Source organism: Marmota marmota, unplaced genomic scaffold (assembly GCF_001458135.2).
Source record: "Marmota marmota marmota unplaced genomic scaffold, marMar, whole genome shotgun sequence".
Lineage (NCBI taxonomy): Eukaryota > Metazoa > Chordata > Mammalia > Rodentia > Sciuridae > Marmota > Marmota marmota.
In genome coordinates this window covers 5751345-5772375 of record NW_026000026.1, presented here as the reverse complement: position 1 = coordinate 5772375, position 21031 = coordinate 5751345, and the positions used below count along the sequence as shown (strand labels likewise).

The 21031-nt window shown below is 57.2% G+C and overlaps 1 protein-coding gene across 2 annotated transcripts in view; it reads left to right on the top strand.

Annotated features, from left to right (window-relative positions):
• Window positions 1-21031, top strand: part of Sulf2 (sulfatase 2) — a 48889-nt gene that overhangs the window by 4423 nt on the left and 23435 nt on the right. For both annotated transcript variants that reach the window (XM_048810822.1, XM_015479339.2), the window contains exon 2: window positions 15742-15893. In XM_048810822.1, coding sequence (XP_048666779.1) covers window positions 15742-15893 — 152 coding nt within the window. The remainder of the gene's footprint in view (window positions 1-15741; window positions 15894-21031) is intronic.

The window sequence follows — 21031 nt, the reverse complement described above, 5'->3', positions numbered from 1 at the left end:
GACAATGACGATTCACACAAGTACCCCAGCATCACACAGACGGCCTCGGCCGTGTTTAGTAAACGTCACAATAATTGCACATGGGGAACGAAACGTGGCAACGAGCCCCACCTCTAGTGACCAGTAAATCGCTTCAGATCAAGCGACAGAAACCTCAACTGCGACTGTTTGGACAAGCTATGGAATTTCTCTTTTCTTTTCTTTTTTTTTCCTCCCTCAACTAAAGAGATTTAGGTGCTTCGGGCAGAATCTGGACCCGTGGTTCAAGTGCGTGGTGATTTGGGCTGGGGATGTTACTTGGTGGTAGAGCACGTGCGTAGCATGCTTGAGGCCCTCTGTGCAATCCCCTGCACTGCGGAGAAAGAAGTGTCGTGACTTCATAGTAAGGCCCAAGGCCTTCCTTGCCAAGCTCGAGGCCGGTGTGTCCAGGAGGAGCCTAGGTCTGGAGACAGTGGCTGGCACCGGCCCCGGCCCCTTCAATCACATCCTGCAGGAGCAAGACGTGTCTTTCCCCAGATTGCAGAAGTTGTGAGATTCTGATTGGACCAGCTCCAGTCACGTGCCAGCCTCTGAGCCAATCACCGTGGAGAGCGCCTGAGTGAGCGCATTAGCTTAGCTGCCTGTCCCCGGCTCAGCCCGTGGAGCCGGTTCTCCCCGGGCCCGGGATCCCCGAGTGGAGGGAAGGATGAGGAGGACGGGCCTGCTGGGCTGCCCATCTCAGGCTGGAGGAAAAACTCATTTTCTGGTACTTTCTGGCAAATTAGGCCGGAGAACCCAGTTACCCCTCCGGGGGGCGCCGTGTTACCATCTGAGCCGCCGGCTCCCAGGTGGTTTCCCGTCCCGGCTTCTGTGGCTAGTGCTGACCTCGGCCCCTCCCCCATGTGTTCTAGAATGTTCCTGGGGAGCGAGGGGAGCACATCCCTCATTACAAGCCTGGGCTTTGCCAGTTGGAGCCTGTTTTCAGATTTGGCCCTGAGCACCCAATTATTTTCACTCTTCTCCTCCCACAGAGCTGGAGTTGGGGGAGGTCAGCTGAGGACCTGGACTTGGCCAGCAGCCAGGGTGGCCACCCTCACTGCATAGCCTCTGCACCCTGACACCTGCCCCTGCGGGATGTTGGGACATTGGTGAAGCTGGTGCACCAGCCACCACCCACCCTACACACACACACACACACACACAGGGCACCGGCATCTACTGCACCTGAAGGCAGGCGCGTGCTGTGCTGGCTTCAGGGTGTGAGAGCTCAGGTGTCTTCCTCTGCTGTTTGTGACACTGTCCTCACACCGCCTCTGTACCTCTTGCCCCCCTCTGTCTCCTATTTGCTTTCTTTCCCTTCAGAGCCCTTGACCCCACCTGAACACATTTGTGGATTTGTTTATTGTCCGTTCTCCCATGATAAATGACATCTTGACACCTCCCATGCTCCCTACCCGGGTTCTTGCTTCTGTTGACCGCCCCCCTGGCTCTTCCCAGAACTGATTTTATATTGTACCTATTCATCTTTTTGACTGTTTTGCATTTAAAATTCCGGCTCCATGGAAGGAGAGACTGTGTCCATTTCCACCTGTGCTCCTGTGGCCAGAAGAGTGCTGGCCTGTAGTAGGTGCTCAGTAAGTCTTTGTAGGGTGGGTGGATATGTGCGCATGCTCCTGGTGGGGCCGGCAGCCCCTGCCCCATGTGTTCTATGCTCCTTTCTCCTCTCTGTTTCTCTCCACCCCCACTCCCCCTCTCAGCCTTCCTCCTTTCTCTTCGGCCCTTCTGCACACACACAGAAGAGAGGACTGAACCGTCCCTGGGCGCCCCGGTGCAGCTGCCTCTGTGCTCACAATGGCAGCCTTCTCTTTGCTTGGCTCCTCTCCGGCCTTTGTGCCCTGCACACTTCCTTCCCCTCAAGTGCACACAGTGCCCACCCCGCACACACGGCTCTCTTCTTCCTTCTGTCCAGCTGCCCCGTCCGCCACTGCCTCCCCTCCAGCCCATTGATGTGAGGGCAGAGCTCCCCATCTGCCCAAGGAGCCCACACTCCTCAAGCAGCGGGGGGCCTCCCAGGACCCCAGCCACCCCCCTACCCCGTGGCCATCTGGTCTCAGCTGGGGTCCCACAGCCCTCGCAGGGCCCAGGCTGGCCCGGGGCATCCTCAGGAGACCCAGGTTGGCCATGTTCCCGACACACATCTTCCTCCTAAGCGTCTTGAAACTCTGGGGACCGAGCCCTCCTCAGACCCCAAGCAAGGGAGGCAGCAGCAGGGGTCCAGAGAACTCCGCTCGGCCTGGGGCTGCCTTGCAAGCTTGGCTGAGACCCACCCTGTCTGGGCCTCAGTGTCCTTCTCTGTACCCCAGTGTTGCCACATGCAGTGAGGGTGTGACCAGTGCTGCCCACAAACCTGGTGGGAGGAAGAGGAAGTGGCCTCTAGGAAAGGGAAGCTGCTGTGAGCCTCCACCTTCCACACAGGGCTGTGAGGCTGGGGCGAGGTCCTGTCTTAGTCCAGCCAACGCCCTCTGGTCCACTCTGGCTTTCCTGGGGCTGCAGAAACAAAGTGCCACCAGCTGAAGTCTCAAAGCAAAAGTCATTCGTTCTCTGACAGCTTTGGAAGCCAGAGGGCAGAGTCGAGTGTCCGCGGGCCACGCTGGCTCTGGAGAGAATCTGATCCTGACTCCTCCAGCGCCTGGTGGCCCAGGTGTCCTTGGCTTGTGGCTGCTTCACTGCAGACCCTGCCTCGTTTCCCATGGCCCTCTCCTCTCCCTGTCTCCTCCTCTTCACGTGGCCATTTCAGTGTGTGTCCGAATTTCCGTTTTCTCATAGGGACCCCGGCCACTGCCTTAGTGCCCACCCTGATCCTGCAAGGTCACAAAGGCCATGGTTCAAATAGGTCACTCTGCAGGTCCCTGGGCTGAGGACTTGTCCATGTGTTTGGTGGGGGATGCAGTTCAGGCCAGCGCAGCTGGTTCTGACCCACGCCAACCTCCACGGAGGCCTCGGAGCCTTGGTGTTGAGCTGGAGCTGACCCTGCAGGCCAGCAGCTGCTCAGGGCTCGGTAAGGCCCAGTTTCAGTCCTTGGTGTGGCCACCCAGCCGCCAGCTCCACACATTCTGTTCCCTTCCCTCTGTTGGTCTCCTCAGGACCCTGGCTTCACTGGGCACTAGAATGGCTGTGGAGGCCAAAGTGAAGGGCAGGACCACCGTGGTGGGTGGACACACCGACCCTTCTGCCAGACCTCCAGAGGCCCTGCGAGGGGTCCAGAGGGCACATGACGTTCCACTGTGGCTCCCGGGGACTTGAAGAGTTAAGACTAGAGCCCTGCGACTCAGCTTGACTGCTGGCCACAGGGAGCTACTTAACTTTAATTAAAATGAAATCAAATTAAAATTTCAATTTCCCTAGCACAGAAGGCACGTTCAAGTGTTCAGTAGACGTGGGGACCATGCTAGATGGTGCAGACAGGAGCGCTTCTGTCACTGCAGAAAGGTCTGTGGGAGAGCCCAAGAGCCTAATTCGAGCAGAATCTCTTTTGGCTGGGATGTGCCCTCCTACGTCTCAGAGAATATAACGACATCAACATGATAAAGATGCTTCTGGGGCCCTCACCGCGCTCCAGGCTGTGTGCCAAGCCTGACTCACGCGGCCCCGCTGGTGGATCTGTTCCCCTTCACCGGGCCCTGATCTGCCCTCCCTCGCCTTCCCAAGCCATCCTGCGACTGGGGGCAGGGGTAGCACCCGGGGACCCCATCGGGCCACCCCGTGTTGTCCAGCGCACACAGCAGGCCCTCTCTGACTCATCGAGGATCAATGCATCGAGGTGCAGGTAGGTGCAGGGAGGCAGGAGCAGCCCAGGCGGGAAACGCCCAGCCCGCCAGGAAGGGCTGGGCTCTGCCTTGTCTGTGCCCAGCTCGGATGCCAACAGGGCAGGGGGGCTAGATTTCATAGGTGGATGATTAACTCTGCTTTTTGAAAACTAATAGCTGAAAGCGCCGGGCAGGCTGCGGCAGGCACCTGGGGATGGATTAAATCGCGGAAGGCGCGCTCACCTGCAGGTTCTCAGGCGGCACAGCGCCCCCTAGGGGTTGGCGTGGGCGAAGGCGGCTCTGGCCGCGACAAGGCCCCGGGGCGTGCGGGGGGGGGGCTTCCCCAGGGCAGGGACCAAGGACTTGGATGCCTGCTTGGCACAGAGAGCCCATTTGGTCCCCAAATTGCCCAGCATCCCACGTGGCTTCTGAATTTCCTCCCAGATTATTCATCAAGTGGGGGATTTTGTTTACTGTTACCTGAGTCTATTTTGTATACAAATACTGAGAGTTTTTGCGGTTTTAATATATCCTGGATTTCCCAGGAATTGTTATGCGGTAAGAAAATGGAGGGAATATTATAAGTGAATGCAGAACTTTTCCAAGAGTCCTTATTTCTGAAAATCCCATCCCTAATGGCAGTGGCACCCAAAGCATCTGAATTGCAAATGCCACCCGCCCACCCACCACATTTGTAGCTGTCACCCTCCCAGGGAACGGTGTCAAGGTGCAGGCATCGGGCTGCTGCAGTGCGTCTCCTTGATGGATGTGCTCCAGAAATTTCATGTTGAAATCTCCCTTTATTAAAAATTGCTTTCCCTTTATTTTCCTTGTGGATTGTGGCCAGAGCCTTATGTTTGGAAATGATGCGCATAGGTCGCTTTTGTTACCTATAAATTTCCTTTCAGGAAAATGAGGGAGCCTTATAAAATGCTTGTCATAGACATGGGACAGCGTTGAGAAGGCTCTTGAGGATCAGGTTAGTGTCAGATTCCTCCAGAGCGGTAATTACACACCCTCTGATTGACAGCGCCTCAGGCCTTGTTCTGGAGGGCTCCTGTGTTCCCCCACCTCCTGCATCCTGTCCTTCTGGACAAAGCCACACATCAAAGGGGACAAAGGAGATGTTAGGACACAGGGAGGCCAGCAATAAACCTGTGGCCAGCTGGGGAGCCCTCCCTGCCCAGCTAATTGAGTTCACAGGAAATGAATGAATGGGCCCTGCCCTCATTTGCTGGAGCTGCGTGACCCTCACAGGGAGTGGTGGAGAGCTAAGGCCAGCATTTAATTAGAGGCCCATGCACCCCACCCTCCATGGCACCTTTACTGACCGCTGTGCTGGGGCTTGCTGCTACCAGTTGGCCTGGGCCACGTGGTCCCCTGCAGCCCAGCTTTGCCCTCTCACAGCAGCCTCTCCAGGAATAGGCAGGCAGGAGACAGCTTGTTAAGGGACCCGACAAGCCCTTGCCCTGGTTATCTGCTGGTCCCTGCCTCTCCCCAGCAATTAACCATCCTTCCTCTCCACCTAGAAGCCAGACAGTGCTTCAAAAAATAGATTTCTAACTCAGTCACTCTCTGCTTAAAACCCTGTGCTCATCAAATAAGCTCACCTCCGTGCCTAGCCTGCTCACCTCCGTCCACATCTCGCCTCTCTCTTTCTGACTACACTCTGGCCTCTTGGCTTTTCTCCAAAGTTTCAAGGTCATTCCTGCCACAGGGCCTTTGCACTTTGCCTCTGTTTAACACTGTTCTTACAGCTTTTTCCTTGTCCTCGTTCACCTTCCGTGGAGAACTTCTCTGACCCATCTGCTCCTCTGGCCTGGCCTGCCTGCATCAGTTAGCACCCACCCCTGCCGTTCTCTGCCGAGACGCCTGTCCCCCTTCTTCTTAGGACTTATCCTCTCAAAATCATCCTACGTATTTGTGAACTTAATTCTTACCAGTTTTGTTTGCTGCTCATCTGTGAACGGTGCCTGGTGGGTACTGAGTGCTCAGTAAAGACTGGAATGAGTGGATGACTCTCAGGCTGGAAGTCAGCAGAAATCTCTGTGTCACTTGTCCAAGATCAAGAAATGTGATTAATCCAGGCAGACTGCAGGTCCCATGCTCGAACACCGCCTTGAACCCCTTTCTGCCTCATGGATCTCTTTCCTTAGAATTGGCCTTCTTCTCAGGAAGGGTCTGTCCCTGGTGGCAGGGTGGCCTGCACAGGTGCCATCTCCTGGGTGACCCTCGCTGAAAGAGAGGCCTCCTCCCAGTGACTCCAACAGAAGTCCCCAGAGGCTGTCATTGGCCCAGGGCTGGTCACATTTCTCCATAACCTGATCACCGAGGTTGGGTCTTGTGCTGGGCGGGGAGGGGAAGCCGGAGACAGCCTGCCAGAGCAGGTGAGGCTGAGAAAGAGGACATGGCGGCTCCCTGGACAGGAGAAGGGTGCTGGGCCGACGTCCACTGCAGAGACCCTGCCAGCCCGGGAGGAGGCGCCTCTGCAGCCGCCGCCTGTCCTGCGGCCCCGGGCCTCCTGGCAGCCAGGTACCCCCCCCCCCCACTTGGAGTTTCACTTCTCCGTGCAGCAGGATCCCGTCACTGGCATCAGAACCGCATTGATTTATCAGGGCGTGTGGCAATTTGCATTTGGTGTCTTTCCAAAAACAGGAGAGAAGCCGTGCTGTGACCTTGCAAGGCCCCAAGTGAAAAGGATGGGTCCCCGCTCCCCACGTCCAGGCTCTCCACCTCCCCTTCCCCGCTCCCCACGGCCCCGGCCCTGCGCCCTGGGGCCTAGGCTGTATTGAACTCTTTCCTCTCCAGCCCTGACTCCTCTGTCAGTTTGTCTGCCCCAAAACACGAGGACTTCCGCCCGTGGTGTTGCGCATCTGATGTTTATGGGGCTCTCGAGTTTGCAGAAGAGCCTCTTCCCGTTTATCACTGTTGCTCAGGAGACCCGGCTCCCCAGTGTGATGGGATTGTTTGTTCTCTGCTGCCCAAACGAGGAGCCCCCAAGAAACCCAGTGGCAAGTGGTGAAAATCACCCAATTCAGGCCCCTTCTACTGGTGGCACGAGTGGGACCACTTGATGGGGACCAGCTCAACCAATGTGTCCCATGCGGGACCAAGTTTGGATCTTGCAAAATGGCAGCTGACAGCGAGTCCCCACTTCCATCCCAAGGATGTTCTGACTTACGAGGGTTTTTTTGTCTTGCCTCGGTTTGGTTTTGTACTGAGGATTGAACCAGCAGCGCGTTTCCTCTGAGCCACATCCTCGGCCCTTTCTATGATTCTGAGATAGGGAGGGTCTCATGTTGAGACTCAGCCTCCCAAGTGACAGGCATTACAGGTGTGTGCCACTGCGCCCAGCTACAAAGTGCTGTTTAAAATCTGAAAATTACTAGCTCTATTCTATTTAATATGGAATTAATAAATTTTCACTGGGATTTTGGGGAAAGTTCTGATAAGTACCTCAAAAAGATCCAGATTCCAAGCTTCTCTTTCAAACAAGAAGCTGATGGCCGTGGTGGTCTCACCAGTATTGACAATATCCCTACCTGTAGGGGTCAGTGGGCTGCAGCCCATGGGATCCAGCTTAGTTTTCACAAACAAAATTCTATGAAAATGCCCATTAGTTTAGATGTTATCTATGGTGCTCTCTCTCTCTGGTGGCAGAGCTGAATAATTGCTAGAGGCCTCATTCCAACCGCATCAGCTGAAATGGTTACAGTCTGGCCCTTTCCGGAAGATTCCTAACCCCTCCTAGGTGACGTTAGCCAGCTGGTCTTACGTCACTGCCACCCCATGATTTGTTGCATGGAGGTAGAGCCACTGTCACTGTGTCCACATCCTGATCCAGACGGCAGGACGCAGGAGACAGACACACCCACTTCCTTCCTGACCAGGAGCGCCTCCCCCGCTCGCAGACAGAAAGGCATGGAGCGCACAGGAAGCCCGTGACGGCAAGGCACAGCCACCGTGTTCTGCAAACTGTGATGTGGGTGCTTCTGTGCACAGGAAATGATGCCCCGCGGAGGTCACCCTGACAGCTGATGGGGTCCGATGGCCTCTGTGACCGTGGTGTCACCCCCGTGTAAAGGGTCTTTCAGAATGGTTAACTGGAAGGTGATTTGGAAGTGCCGGCCCAGCCTCGGGTTCTGCTGTGGTTCCTTGTTGGCAGGATGCTCGTTGGGACTTACGAAGAGCGTTCTCTCCCACCCGGCCTCACGGGCTGCCTGAATCCCAGCTCTGGGCTGCAGATTGAGACCCCCATCCCGTGGCCTCAGATGCCATCACACTGCTTAACACCCCAGACGTCTGCCCACCCCACCTGGGTCCTGAACCTGGTCCTCCGCCTCCAGCTGCCCACCCAGGTCCCCTGGACGGCTGGCCGGCTTCTCAGGGTGAGCACATCTGACCCCTTCGCCGTCCCCCACCCCAAACTGCCCCTGCCGCAGGCCCTTCCTAGATTCAGCCACAGATGCCACAAAACCCCTCGGCCACCCCAGCGCGCTCTCCCGCAGAAAGGCCCTCTGATGAGACTCGGGTGCTCCTTCTACAACCTGAGGTGCTGGACAGCGCAGCGAGGCCTGGCCCCTCGTCCAGGTCTTTTGACAGTCCCCTCTCCTGACAGGTCTGGGTGGGGCCACAGTGCCCAGGCAAGGCCCCTGTCCCCGGGGCCCAACATCCCAAGTAGAGATAAGGGGGCAAGTAGGATGGTCTCAGAGAGGACTGGCTGCTGTGGAAAGAATGAATCATCTAGTAGTGCAAAGGCAAGGACAGTCGGGTCAGTGGCTCAGGGGAGGTGTTATCTGACCTGGGATGTCAGTTAGAAGGAGCCAGTTCAGGAGTGTGTGTGTTGGTTCCCACATACAGGGGAGTGGCCAGGTCCAGTGACTGTAATGACCTGTCAGCCACGTCCAGCAGGACACAGTGAGCCAGCCCCGATTGTCCCAGCTCCTCCTCGTTTATCAGTTATACTTAATGTCAGGTGTGGCTGGAGATGGCTTGGGATGAATATGTACCAAGTCACCAGTGTCCCTAAAACAGCCCTGTCGACAGCTCTACCCAGATGGCCCAGGATGGGGGAGAGGCTCTCCTCAGGCAGGGCCACTCTAAGCCCAGCCACGCCCAGTAGGGCCCAGGACCTGTCATTGCTGCCAGCCAAGGCATGGGGTGACGTCACTAGCATGGAACCCCACAACAAAGGGTGGCAGATCCAGCACCTTGGCCACTGTGCCCTGCATTGCTGGGGGAAGGGACGAGATGCTGGGAGGGACCAGGAAGAAGTCCCAGCCTGGCCCAGCTGCCCTCTGGCTCTGAAAGGACCGAGATTCCTGCTCACCTCCCCCGACTCCCCCGGCCTTCAGCTCGCCTGGCATCCGCCCGACGCCTCCCGTGCCCTCTGCACCAGGCTCACCGCCAACTAATCTCAGTCCCCCGTCACTGCAAGACACCGCTCTTAACAGACCACAAATGCAATTTGCTACGAGGCAATTTCAGCTGGATTCAGGGCCAGGAGAGGGAACAGGAGGGCCGAGTCCCCTGGCAGACTCTGAAAGGTCCCCGCAGCACTTAACTCAAAGTGGGGGACACTGCGGCCAGGAGGGCAGTGACCATGGGCCTTCCTGCATGAGAGCGGCGGCCTGTGGGGCAGGAACAAGGGGGGACAGGGGCCAGCGCCCTCGCAGCGGGAGGGGAGAGCGTGGTTCTGACCTAGGACTCGCGGGGAATCTGTGACCAGGTGCTAATGGACAAGAAGCTGGGAGAGCAGAGGACCAACCCTGGTGACAATGAAAACACCACCCTCGGTGACCCTGGGTTGTGCTTATTCTTGGTCACATACGTGTGCAGTCGGACCTCTGTCTCTGTGGCTTCCACATCCACAGATTCAACGCAGAACCCGAAATACTAAAAAACAAAACAAAACAAAGCTCTCTGTGCTGAATGTGCCCGGACTATTTCCTCGTCATTGTCCCCAGCCACGTGGCGCAGCTGGGAGGTCCATGGAGGGTATACACAGATCTGTGCCATTTCACAAGGAACTGAGCACCCGTGGATTTGGGTCGGCACTCAGGTGCAGCAGGCAGGTCATGGAGCCAGTCACCTGCAGGTACTGAGGGACCACGGTCACAGTTCCCACAGAGCCCCACGAGGGGGACGGTTGTCATCCCTAGTTGAGCTCCCAGGAGGTGCAAGATGTGCCAAGGACACACAGCGTTCTCAAGTGTCTGAGTCTCTGATGTGATGGGTCGGGGTGTGACACTTCTTTCATGACAGCCACTCATCTTCTCTGAGGCCACTGGGGCTGACCTTCGGCCCAGTTTCCCGGCTGTGGAGCCGCCTCTGGAGCAGGGCCGCTGGCAGCACCATCCGGCAGCCCCTGCACCTCTGTGGCTCTGTGGCCTTGGAGCCTCCATTTTAGTGTCGTGACTCTCACGTCCTTGCCGTGATGTGACCCCTCTCGGCAAGCCCCCTCCGTTTTTATAAAAAACCTTGTCGGAGGTGTCCCTGGGAGACCAGGTGACAACCCAGCTACCGGCTTTGCTGTCTGTGCGTGAACTGAAGGAGGTGCACAGTGACCTGACTGCACGGAAGGGACGTGCTTGGCCATCGGTCCTGGTGTGCTTCTCTCACTGACGGGTGGTGCTCTGCGGAGTTTGCAGCAAAGCGCCTCCTGGTGCAGCCACAAGCGGGGAAGGGGACTTACTGGTTTACGTCACTCAGTGTGTTTCGGCTTCGGTGCCTCCGATGCCCTGGGCTGGGGCGTGTGCCCAGCCTCCCTGGAGGCCACTGGGATGTGGGCTAGCCTCCCTGCCGGCCAGCCCTATGCGATCGTGACACCCGCCCTGGCCTGTTTGAAAATGGCTCAAGATGGCTCCAGGTGAAGGTGGACACCGGGACCCACCGTCTATCTCTTCGCTGTGTCTCCCGCCTCCCAACTCAGCTCTTTCCACGCAGCTTCACACCCAGGTAGACGCTCAGTGGCAAGATGGCTGCCGGCAGCCCCGAGCTCCCAGCCCCAGGATTAGCAGCTGCCTCCAACTCACAGGGCTGACCCTCTCCAACTGGCCCAGCCTGGGTCACGGGGCTCCCTGAGCCAGCCTTGGTGGCAGGACGTGCTGCACTGCTTGGTCAAGAGGAGACAGTGCACCCGCCCTGGGCCAGGACTTGAGGTCAGCCCCGTGTGCTTAACGAAGTGGCTGTGCCCAGAGACCACAGTCAGGACCTGATGGGCACAGCGGGTCTCCACTGCAGGCGGGAAACCCCAGGGCCTGTCTGACAGAGGCCCCCAAGCTCTGTACTGTCGGTGGATGCCAGCCTGCTTCCTAGGGACAGTGACAACCAGCACATTGGCAATGGCCTTGCCTGGCCCAGGATCAAGCCTGTCAATCTGCCTGGCAGGTGGCTCTGCCTGCACTGGCCAGCCTGGGGTCCCCTCCCCAGCACATCCCGGCCGCTGCAGCTTGGAGAAGCCCACTCCCCAGCCGCAGCCAGGACCTGGACTGAGCTGCTCATCTTGGTTTGAATTCCAGCTCATTCTCTGGCTGTGTGTCCCGGGCCCTGGGCTCATGCTAATTGGGTTCTCCACCTCGACTGGCGCTGGAGTAGCCGTGTAAAATCTGCCCTGGGGAAATCTCATCAAATGGGAGCAGAATCTAATTTGGCACTAAAAGCTCCTGACTGAAGCCCTGTTTTCTAGGGCCTCGCGGAACCTGAATAATAAACTGTTCCTGGATTCTGTAAGGATTGGAGTTGGAGAGCAGAGAGGGGGCCATCCCGTGGAGGGAACAGCTGGGGGCTCTGACACCCACGGGGCGGGGGTGGGCTCCCTCAGGCAGGGACAGGCCCTGCCCACCACGCCCAAGAAACACCAGGCCGCACCTGGTCAGAGTGGCCTTGGCCCGGATCTCCCTGGACAAGCAGGGATTGACTGGTCAGTGACAGGAGGCCTGGGAGAGGGCACGGCGCCCGTGGAGCGGGACCCTTCCTCTCTGGGCTCTTATTTGCTTTTCTGCAAACCCAGGGGAGAAACTCCCTGCGTCTCGAGTGTCCCGTGGTCCTGGGTTTCTTTCAGAAGGTGTCAAAAGCTGCGAAAATGCGTATAAAATATAAAATCTGGCACGTCACGTTTCAGGGCACGTGGGGCCCTGTAGGGCTCCCTGTCCCAGTTCATGACTTCTCACCATACCTCCAGGACCCAGCGCGCCCCAGCCCGTCCCCACACGTCCTCACCTCTGTCCCCCTCTGTGGGCCTCAGGTCCCCCCCTTGGGCCTTTGTCCACTGGGGTCCCCTCTGCCTGACACTGTCTCCCTGGTGGTCCCCTATCCCCTTTGGGCTCCTCCTCAGGCCCCAGAGAAGCCCCCCTGACCACTCAGTCCAGTGGCCAGTGTCGGGATGCCTCATGGTGCCGCGTGTCATGTCACTGTCCTTTATTTTCCTTGTCCCTGTTACCACCGACGTCACCACTTCATGCGTCACAGTCCCTGTGGAATGTCGTTCCCGGGAGGGAGGGTTCCTCAAGGTCTGGGCACTGCGGCCTCCAGTGGTCAGGCCAGCTCCTGCCAAAATACAGTCACGCGTCATTTGCCAGCAGGGACACGTTCTGAGAAGCGCGTCATTAGGCTGTTGGTGGTTGTACAGACACCACGGGGCGCACACCTAGACTATGGCGCACGTTCATATGCACAGTGTGTCCTTGAGATGTCCTTGGGGGCGGCGACTGGAGCTGTCGGTGGACACGTGAAACACACACACCCTGGGGCCATGACCCCCACTCAGCAAGGCTCGTGCCGCCCGCCCGGGTTTGGGATTCGTACCTCGCCAGGTTCGCCAATTCTCTTATTGACTTCACGGTTTTCTTGTTTCCCTCCTTTGACTTCAGTTATTTCAAAAGGAAATTCTCCCGTCACCACTGACCATAATTCAGGAACAGAAAGTGCGGGGCCCCTGCGGGGGGCTGCTGGACCCCACCCCCTTCCTTGCTGAGGTCGTGAGCCCATAGAAAAAGGGAATGACCAGGTGGCAGAGGGATGGCGAGGCTGGGGGCGGCTTCCTTCAGAGGACACAGGTTTCCTGACCAAACTGCAGAGCTGGAGGCCAAAGCAGCCAGCGGCCCTCACTCCCCGCCCAGGGAGAGCAAGCCTCCCGAGGCCAGGTCCCCTGCAGGCAGCGCCCTGCACACCCTGCCTGTCCCTGCAGCCCTGCCAGCCACCTGTGCCGTGGTTACAGACTGGTGACGGCACACACTCGGCCCTCATCTGTTTCTGTAAGTAAAGTTTTATTGGAATAGAACGGCGCCCATTTGTTCACGTCCAGTCCCGGGATAGTTCTGCAAGGGCAGCGTCGCCCGAGCAGTTGCCACAGAGACCGTCCGTCCTGTGGAGCTGAACATATGTGCCTTTCACAGGAAGGGCCACCCGGCTGCCCTGTCCTCCTCTCGCCAGGGCTGAGGGCAGCAGGAGGGCCTGGAGGGGCCGGGGTGTTGGGGAGAGCTTCAGACGGAAGGCAGTGCTGGGTGGGGACAGTCACGGGGCCTCTCAGCCTTGCTCCCTGGCCAGAAGTGCTCTCAGGACTCTTGGCTCAGAGAGGAGAGCCGCAAGGAGGGCTGGGGTGGAGTTTGGAAACAAGATCAGGGTTTCTCTCAACTTCAGCATTGACGTTTTGTTCTGGATCATTCTTCATAGTGAGGGGGCCGCCCTGTGCCTTGGAGGAGAGTTAGCAGCTCCATGGCCCCTGCCCCCTGGATGCCAACGGCTCCCCCATGTTGTGACAGCCCAGCAGAGTCTCCCTGCTTCTCCGGGGACCTGGTCAGTCCTCACCGCCTGACATGGGCCAGGGACGCAGTCGTGTTTAATCAGCCACCTCCACACACTGCATCTTCAACACACTAGAGACCACTCAGGTCCGATGGCACGGCCATCCACTGCGCCTCCCCAGGAGGCCGGGTCCTTCCATTTCTTTCTGCTCGGCCTCCCAGGTGGAGGAGGCTCCTTCTCCCTGGGGCTGCTGGGGGGCCTTCCCTTCCTGACCTCCCTCCCTGGCCCCCTGCGGCAGGCCAGCACTCAGCAGAGTGCCCCTTTGCCCTGTTTCCTGGGGACTCCAGCATCCAGCTCCCTGAACTACCGAAGGGTCTCTGCTTTGGGGCAGCCCCTGCCAGGCCCCAGGGAAACCCCACAGAGGGACCCTGCTCCGTCACAGCCTCTGGGCCACAGGCTGCCCCAGCTCCTGGTGTGTTCTCCAAGGTCCCAGGCAGACCTCTCCCCTGGGCCCCTCGGGGCCCAGCCTGGCCCTCTCTCCCCTGCTCTGGACAGCCCAGCCCTGCCTCTTGCCATCTCAGGTGATGGGAAGCTCCCTGCTACCCAGGGCCAAGGGTCCCGCCCACGATCCTCCCTACAGCTGCCTGGAACCCTGGAGTCTTGAGGCGTCTTGATGCTCAGTGGTCCTTGTGGTGCCTTGGTACCCCAGTGTCCCCCTCTGGAAAGGGGCGCTAGAATAGGACTCTGTTTCTGCTTCACATTTCTATAAAATGTCTTTATAGGTTACAATTATTTTAAAAGGGTACATTATCACTAAGCTAAAAAGATTAAATGGGACAGCAGAGGCTCGCTAAGAAGAGCTTGTCTGTGTCCCTAGCCCACAAAGGGTTAGGTGTCCCCTTCCTGATGAAGCGGGGTTTTTAATAAGCTCTGTTGTGACATGAAACACACACACAGAAGCACACCACACCCTGATGTCCCGGTCCTTAGTTCACCAACAGAGCCACCCATGTTCAGCAGGAGACAGAACATGATCGTCCCCCAAGAAGCCCGCCCTTCTCTGCTCTTCTTGTACCCTGAGATCACCACTGTCCCCGTGTCCAGCACCACAGATTCCTCTGGACTGTCTTAGGTTGCAGAGCTGCGTCCATCTCGCGGGAGCACCAGGTCCTCCCCGTGGCTGTGTGGTTCTCCGCTGAATGCACGCGCAGGAGTCTCGTTCCCCCGTCCTTTTGTCAATGAACATTTTGCTTTTAGTTATTTGTCATGGCAAATGTGCTGCCATGAACATGTCTACGTGAGACTCCTGGTGAACATGTGAGTGCGTTTCTGTTGGGTAAATACCCAAGATTCTAATCCCTGGCTCAGAAGTGGTGTGTTCAAGTTTAGCAGAGATGGAGCGGGGTCCCTCTGCGGGGTTTCCCTGGGGGCCTGGCAGGTGCTTGGTTACCCCAAAACAGATACCCTTTGGTAGCTCAGGGAGCTGGATGCTTGAATCCCCAGGAAACAGGGCAAAGCTAAACTTCCGTGGTGCTGGGAACAGTTGGCCCATTTGGCAGCACCAGGCAGGAGTTCCGTTGCCCCCGTCCCTGTCAGCTCTTGGCATTCTCCACTTTTTGTTAGTCATTCTGGTCACTGCAGTACACAGTGTTTAAGGCCTCCACAAACTTGAAGGGGGAACAAGATGCTCTTATTTCTCACTAGTGTGCAATTAACACTCAGCTTTTGCATACAGGCCACAGAACGCCATATGCTGGCAGAATTTATAATTTTGTCATCCATAGAAATTACCAATATCATTTAATATCCCATTGCAGCAGTTCTTACAGATATTGAGAAGTCTGATATGATCACTCTCTGCAAGTCTTGCTTTTAACGTGTGTGTGTTTTAGTGCGGGGGCTGGAACCAGGGCCTCACGCATGCTAGGCAAGTGCTCCACTACTGAGTCGCCTCCCTGACCAGATGTGCTAATTTTTAAAGGATATGTTACTGTGTTGCAAATTCTTTTAATATTTGGATGACCATATTTCAAATAGTTGATCTTCTCGGCAACCCTATACACTTGGTGCATGTGGAACGCTGGAGATGGGGTCCCTGGCCCCGGCCTGCTAGAGCCCTCGTGGCAGAGGGCTGTGAGGTGAGCATGGTGGGTGGCGCCCAGAGGCTCTGCTGACCCGCTTGCTCACCGCCCTCCTGATCTGTCCCCTGCAGCTTTCTTCGGGAAGTACCTCAATGAGTACAACGGCTCCTACGTGCCGCCCGGCTGGAAGGAGTGGGTCGGACTCCTTAAAAATTCCCGCTTTTATAACTACACACTGTGCCGCAATGGGGTGAAGGAGAAGCACGGCTTCGACTACTCCAAGGTAAGTGCCTCCCCGGCCCGCCATGCTGCGTAGCCATGGCCAGCGCAGGCCCACAACCCGGCGCCCAGGGTCCCCTCGGCTCTGACCTACTCAGTGCTCGACTGCATGCCTTTGAGCCATTCACCGAACACCCTCTGCTTCTCGGGTCTTCTGTCTGTCGGTCTGGCTCTGAGCGTTGGGGTCTGAGCATTGGGCTGAGGCAGGATGATCCACAGATGGTGCCTGCAGAGGACGAGGGATCATTGGATGGCCACACATGGCGCCCTGTCCAAGCTGCTAATTCCAAGGCACAGAATGTATTTGTTCTCCTGTTACTGGGCGTTTCCACTGGGGGCTCTTGAAATAGAGCTGTGGGGAAAGTCTGCTGTGTTTCTTGATGTTTCCAGGAGCCGAGCCGCTGGGTGTCACGGGTGGGCACGTCGGCATTGGTGGGTGCTGCCTGAGAGTGGCCGCAGTGGCCTCCCTCGGACGCGGTGTCCCGCATCGGTTGAGCTGGCGCAGTGCATGGTGTTGAGCGGCTGCTTCAGGAAGCTTCTCTCCCACATGCCTCTGTGTAAGCCCGACCCAGATCAAGGCAGAGGCCTTCCCAGCCCCAGAGGCCCCCAGGACCCTTCCAGTCCCAGCCTGCACACCTGAGGTGACCTCCTGACTTGCATGCCGTGGGCTGCTCCCGCCTGATCTGGAGCCTCGCATGAAGGGAACCCACGGCACACCCCCTCCACTTCTGGTTTTCTGCACCCGGCGTGAAGCCGGGAGGCTCACCACCCTGTGAGTGTCGGCAGTAGTCTCTCTGTCGCCGGTGCAGACGGCCAGCTGTCCATCCCTCCAGGGGCCCAGGGGTCCTAGGGTTGTCTCCAGTTTGAATCTATGATGGATCAAACTGTGGTGAACACCAACCTGGACGTTTGGTGGACATTCGCACCATTTCTCTCCATGGCCTTCCAGGGGTCGAGTCCCCGGGACATGCTGGGCCAGCTGGCAGCCCACTCACTGGCCCCACGGTCCTCCCCAACACTTGGTAGTGTCTTCCTTATCAGAGGGGCTTTGCTGGGGGAGGGACGGTCATCGTGGTTTTACCACCGTGTCTGGAGATCTATTAAGGGGCCCCTTGTGTGCGGCATGCACTCCGCATGCAGTAGCACAAATCATGGCCTCGGGGGCTTTCTTAGCTGTTCTGGGCTCACCAGCCACTGTCCGAGGATGCCCTGAGTCGGCCATGGGAGTACCGCGGAGGTAAAACGGGTCAGCACGGCTGCTGTGCTCCCTGGCTCTGTCACTGTAACAAAATACCTGACAGAACCCAGAAGAAAGAAGGTTCTTTGGGCTCACGTTTCAGGCCCTGGTGGTCTGACCCTGTTGCTTTGGGCCTGTGACCATGTGGTCACATCATGGTAGCAGCCGGTGTCAAAGGAGGCCTGTCACTCTATGGCAGCCAGGAAGCAAAGAGAGTAAGGGGCCTGTGTGTCACCACCAGTGTCCCCTTCAAGGACACGTCCCCAGTGCTCCACTTCTTTCACCAGTTCTCGCCCCCTAGGCCTTGGCACTCCATGGGCACCACAGGCTGGGGACCATGTCTCCAACACAGTGGCCCTTCATACGCCAACTGTGACAGCGGTGTCCCCTGAAACTTCCTGAACAAAAACAGACAGTGGGCCTGGTGTGGCCCTGGGGTGGGAGTCCCCAGACCCCTGGCTTAGACAGTGACGCTGGTATGGGGATGTGGCTCAGTGGTAAAACGCCTCTGGATTCAGTTCCCAATCCTGCGGGGGACACGGATAAGCCTGGAGGACATTGTGCTGAGTGCAATAATCCAGACAGGAGACACTCAGGCTCCCCAGATCTGTAGGAGCAGGCGGGGCTGGGAGCGGGGCTGGAGCCGCTGGTTAGCAGACGGAAGTTCACGTTCTGCAAGGCAAAGAAGTTCTCCGGACCCGCTGCACCCTTAAAAATTTAAAGGGCAGATCTCATGTTTTATTTTTAATCACAATAAATTTTTAAAGGAGTAATTTTCATGACGTGAAAAATATATGAAATTAAAATTTTAGCGTTCACGTAAAAGCTTTCCTGGAGTGGCCGCGCCCGTTCCTTTCCTGGCGGCCACTCCGCGCTGCCTGAAGAGGGTCAGTAGTAGTTGCAACTGGGACGGCGCCTGCAGGGCGGAGACGTTACCACCTGGGCGCACTGCTTATCAACTTGGGGGCCCCGGTTTCCTCACCTGTAAAGTGGGACACCGGTCACTACATCCCTGGCCGTGCACAGGGAGCCTGGCACCTGGGACACAGTTGGTTCAGCGAGCACACAGCGCCTTCAGCGGCTCGGAGGAGCCAAGGCTGCGCGCAGGCAGGAGGTTGCCCACTTGGCCCTTGCAGGCTCCACCCCCAGCACGCATGCGCGGCCCTGGCCTGCCCCTGCAAGTGTTTGGCGCCGACTCCTCCTTGGGGAGAGGGCGGTGGAGCCAAGTGACTGCGGGGGGGGGAGGCACACCTCCACCCAGAGCCACTGATCAGCAGCCTCCCCAGAGGCTCTGTGTTAAGTTGATGGAGATTGCGGGGGGGCCCCACAGGAAGACCCTGGAGGCTCGCACGCAGTGTGCAAGAGGGGGTGTCCCAGCCGGGCCCTGGCCCTGGCTCAGCTGTGACTTCCAAAGAGGGAAGGAGCGGAGTCCTAAACCCCTCAACAGCACCTACCCACACGGGCATGGTGGGGTGTGCCAGGGCAGTCAGGCCCTCAGCTCGCTGTTCTGCCCCAGGTGTGAGGAGTAGCTGGCTCTGGCTGCTAGGGGGACAGAGGGCCACCTCCTGAAGGGTGATGGCGGCCAGCTTGGCTTCCCATCATCCCACCTGCCCTTCCCAGCTCAGAACCTTGAGACCTTCCCCATGGCCCCAGGCACCCAACTCAGCTTGCCCCTATGTGAACTAAGCATTTCCTCGGGCCCTCTTTCTCCTGGACTCCCATCTCTGTCCCTTCCCCAAACCGCCCGGACCACAAACCAACAGGGATGGGGAGCTGCCTGCCCCTCTCGTACCCCTCCACCAGTCAGCGGCCAGTCCCTGTTTGTCCCCCGTGTCCCACGTGTCTCTGCATGCTGCCCACCCCAGCCAGGACCCCTCCACCCCATCACCTGATCTTGGCTCTGGTGCTGTGGCAGAGGGGCAGCCCTTCTCCCGGGCCAGCCCAGTACTCACCGCCCACAGTGGAGCATGGGTGGGACGTGGAGGGAGCTGTGTGTCGGCTGTCATTGCAGTGTCCCAGGGAGCAGTCGGAGATCAGGGAAGACTTCACTTAGCAAAGGAGTGGCCTTGGGGGAATACTGATAAGGACGAGTAGCTCTCAGCCACGCAGGAGACCTGCCAAGCCACCAGGCCAGCTGTAATTACAGACTAATCTTATCAAGAGCCGGCTGCGTGCAAGGCACCGTGGCAAGAGCTTAACATCTATTAGCACGTTAAAGCCCAGTGCCAGCCCTGAGAGGCAGGCACAGCCATCTCCCCCCACACACCACCAGGTGTAAGGCCAGGACGTCACACGGCCCAGAGGAGCCCAATTCGCTTGGTGATCTCACACCCGGCCTGGCCTGGCCTGCCTCCTCTCCTGGAGGCACCTGGCTTCTGAATTCAGTGCTTCTGCTTCTCACACACCTTTATCCTTTATCTCAGGTGCAGCCATTGCCAGCTTTGGAGAATGTGGTGTGTGGTCCTAGACTTTGATCTAAGTGACATTGCCTCATCCATATCCTCCCACAGCCTGGTTTCCCACCCAGGACCTGTAGGACGGCCCATGCTGCAGGCTCAGCCACGTGGGGTCCATGTCGGTCTAGGCTGCTCTCATTGATTCTTTCTCAGTGTTTCGTTATTACCCTGTTGTCCATCCCATCCTGGGAATGGAGGTTGACGGTCATTGTGTGAAACTGTTTCCTAGCAGCCAAGCCGACACCTAGTTCTAATAGGCGACTTTATTATGAAGGGCAGTGTTCCTCTCCCACCCATCCCGCTGGCCACACGTTGCCAGCGGCTCCCGCCACATCCTCCCCCAACTCCCAGCTCACCCACCAGGACACTGCTGACTTCCCATCAGGGCAGGCTCTCCTCTCACCCCAGGGGGCTCTGCACTGGCTTTAGATCCACTGTCAGATTCTGTTGTCGCGTTAAGAATTTTTCTAACACCTTAAGCTTCTGTCCCCCAACTCAGGAGCTCTTTGATTTTATGTAATATTTTATACAACGGGTTCCACAGAGCCCCCTTATGAAGCCTTTTCTTACCTCTCAAGGTTAATCTACAAAAATCAAGGATAAGTATGTCAAGTGGCAAGTGACCTTCTTTCTGCCCTTCTCTCCCCTTTTCCCAATCCTCAATCAGCAGCTTGATATCCATCCTTCCAGATTTTTCCTTGTTGCTCACAAATATGAGATTAGTGATTTAGCTTTTCCTCTCCACCTTGATCATCCCCTGCCCCAATTAAAAAATAAAAATAAATACATTTGGGGGGATATTGGTGATTAAACTCGGGGGCATTTGACCACTGAGCCACATCCCCAGCTCTATTTTGTATTTTATTTAGAGACAGGGTCTCACTGAGTTGCTTAGGGCCTTGCTTTTGCTGAGGCTGGCTTTGAATGTGCAATCCTCCTGCCTCAGCCTCCCAAGCCATTGGGATTACAGGCGTGCACCACTGTGCCTGGCAATACATACTTTTAAAAAGGAATCCTCCTGAAGTTGAGTCCGTCACTTGCTCTTTCTCTTCAGTGGACCTTGGACAACGTTCTAAGGAACCACACATCTGCCTTTTTAACCTCTGTAGGCGTTGCATGGTGTGACAGCAGCAGAAGTTAGCAGGTGGCTGTGGTGTGCTTGTGCATTGGGAGCAGTGTTGCCGCAGCCACCTGCCTGCTGTGGATGGGCTGGAGAGTACCTGAAGGGGCGCGTTTCAGGCTCATGACTCTTCATAGTGTGTACAGTGGTGTGCCCTCAGTTCAGGATGGATCCTATAGCCCCTTCACCTTTTTTCTCTGATCTCTTCTTGAAAATGACAGTTTGGGCAGAGCTGCTTTCTAGGAAGCTGGGTACATTTTAAGAACTTGGTGTCGTCAAGAGGAACTAGCAGCTTAAGATTGACTAAGTGTGAATTTAAGTCTCCACTT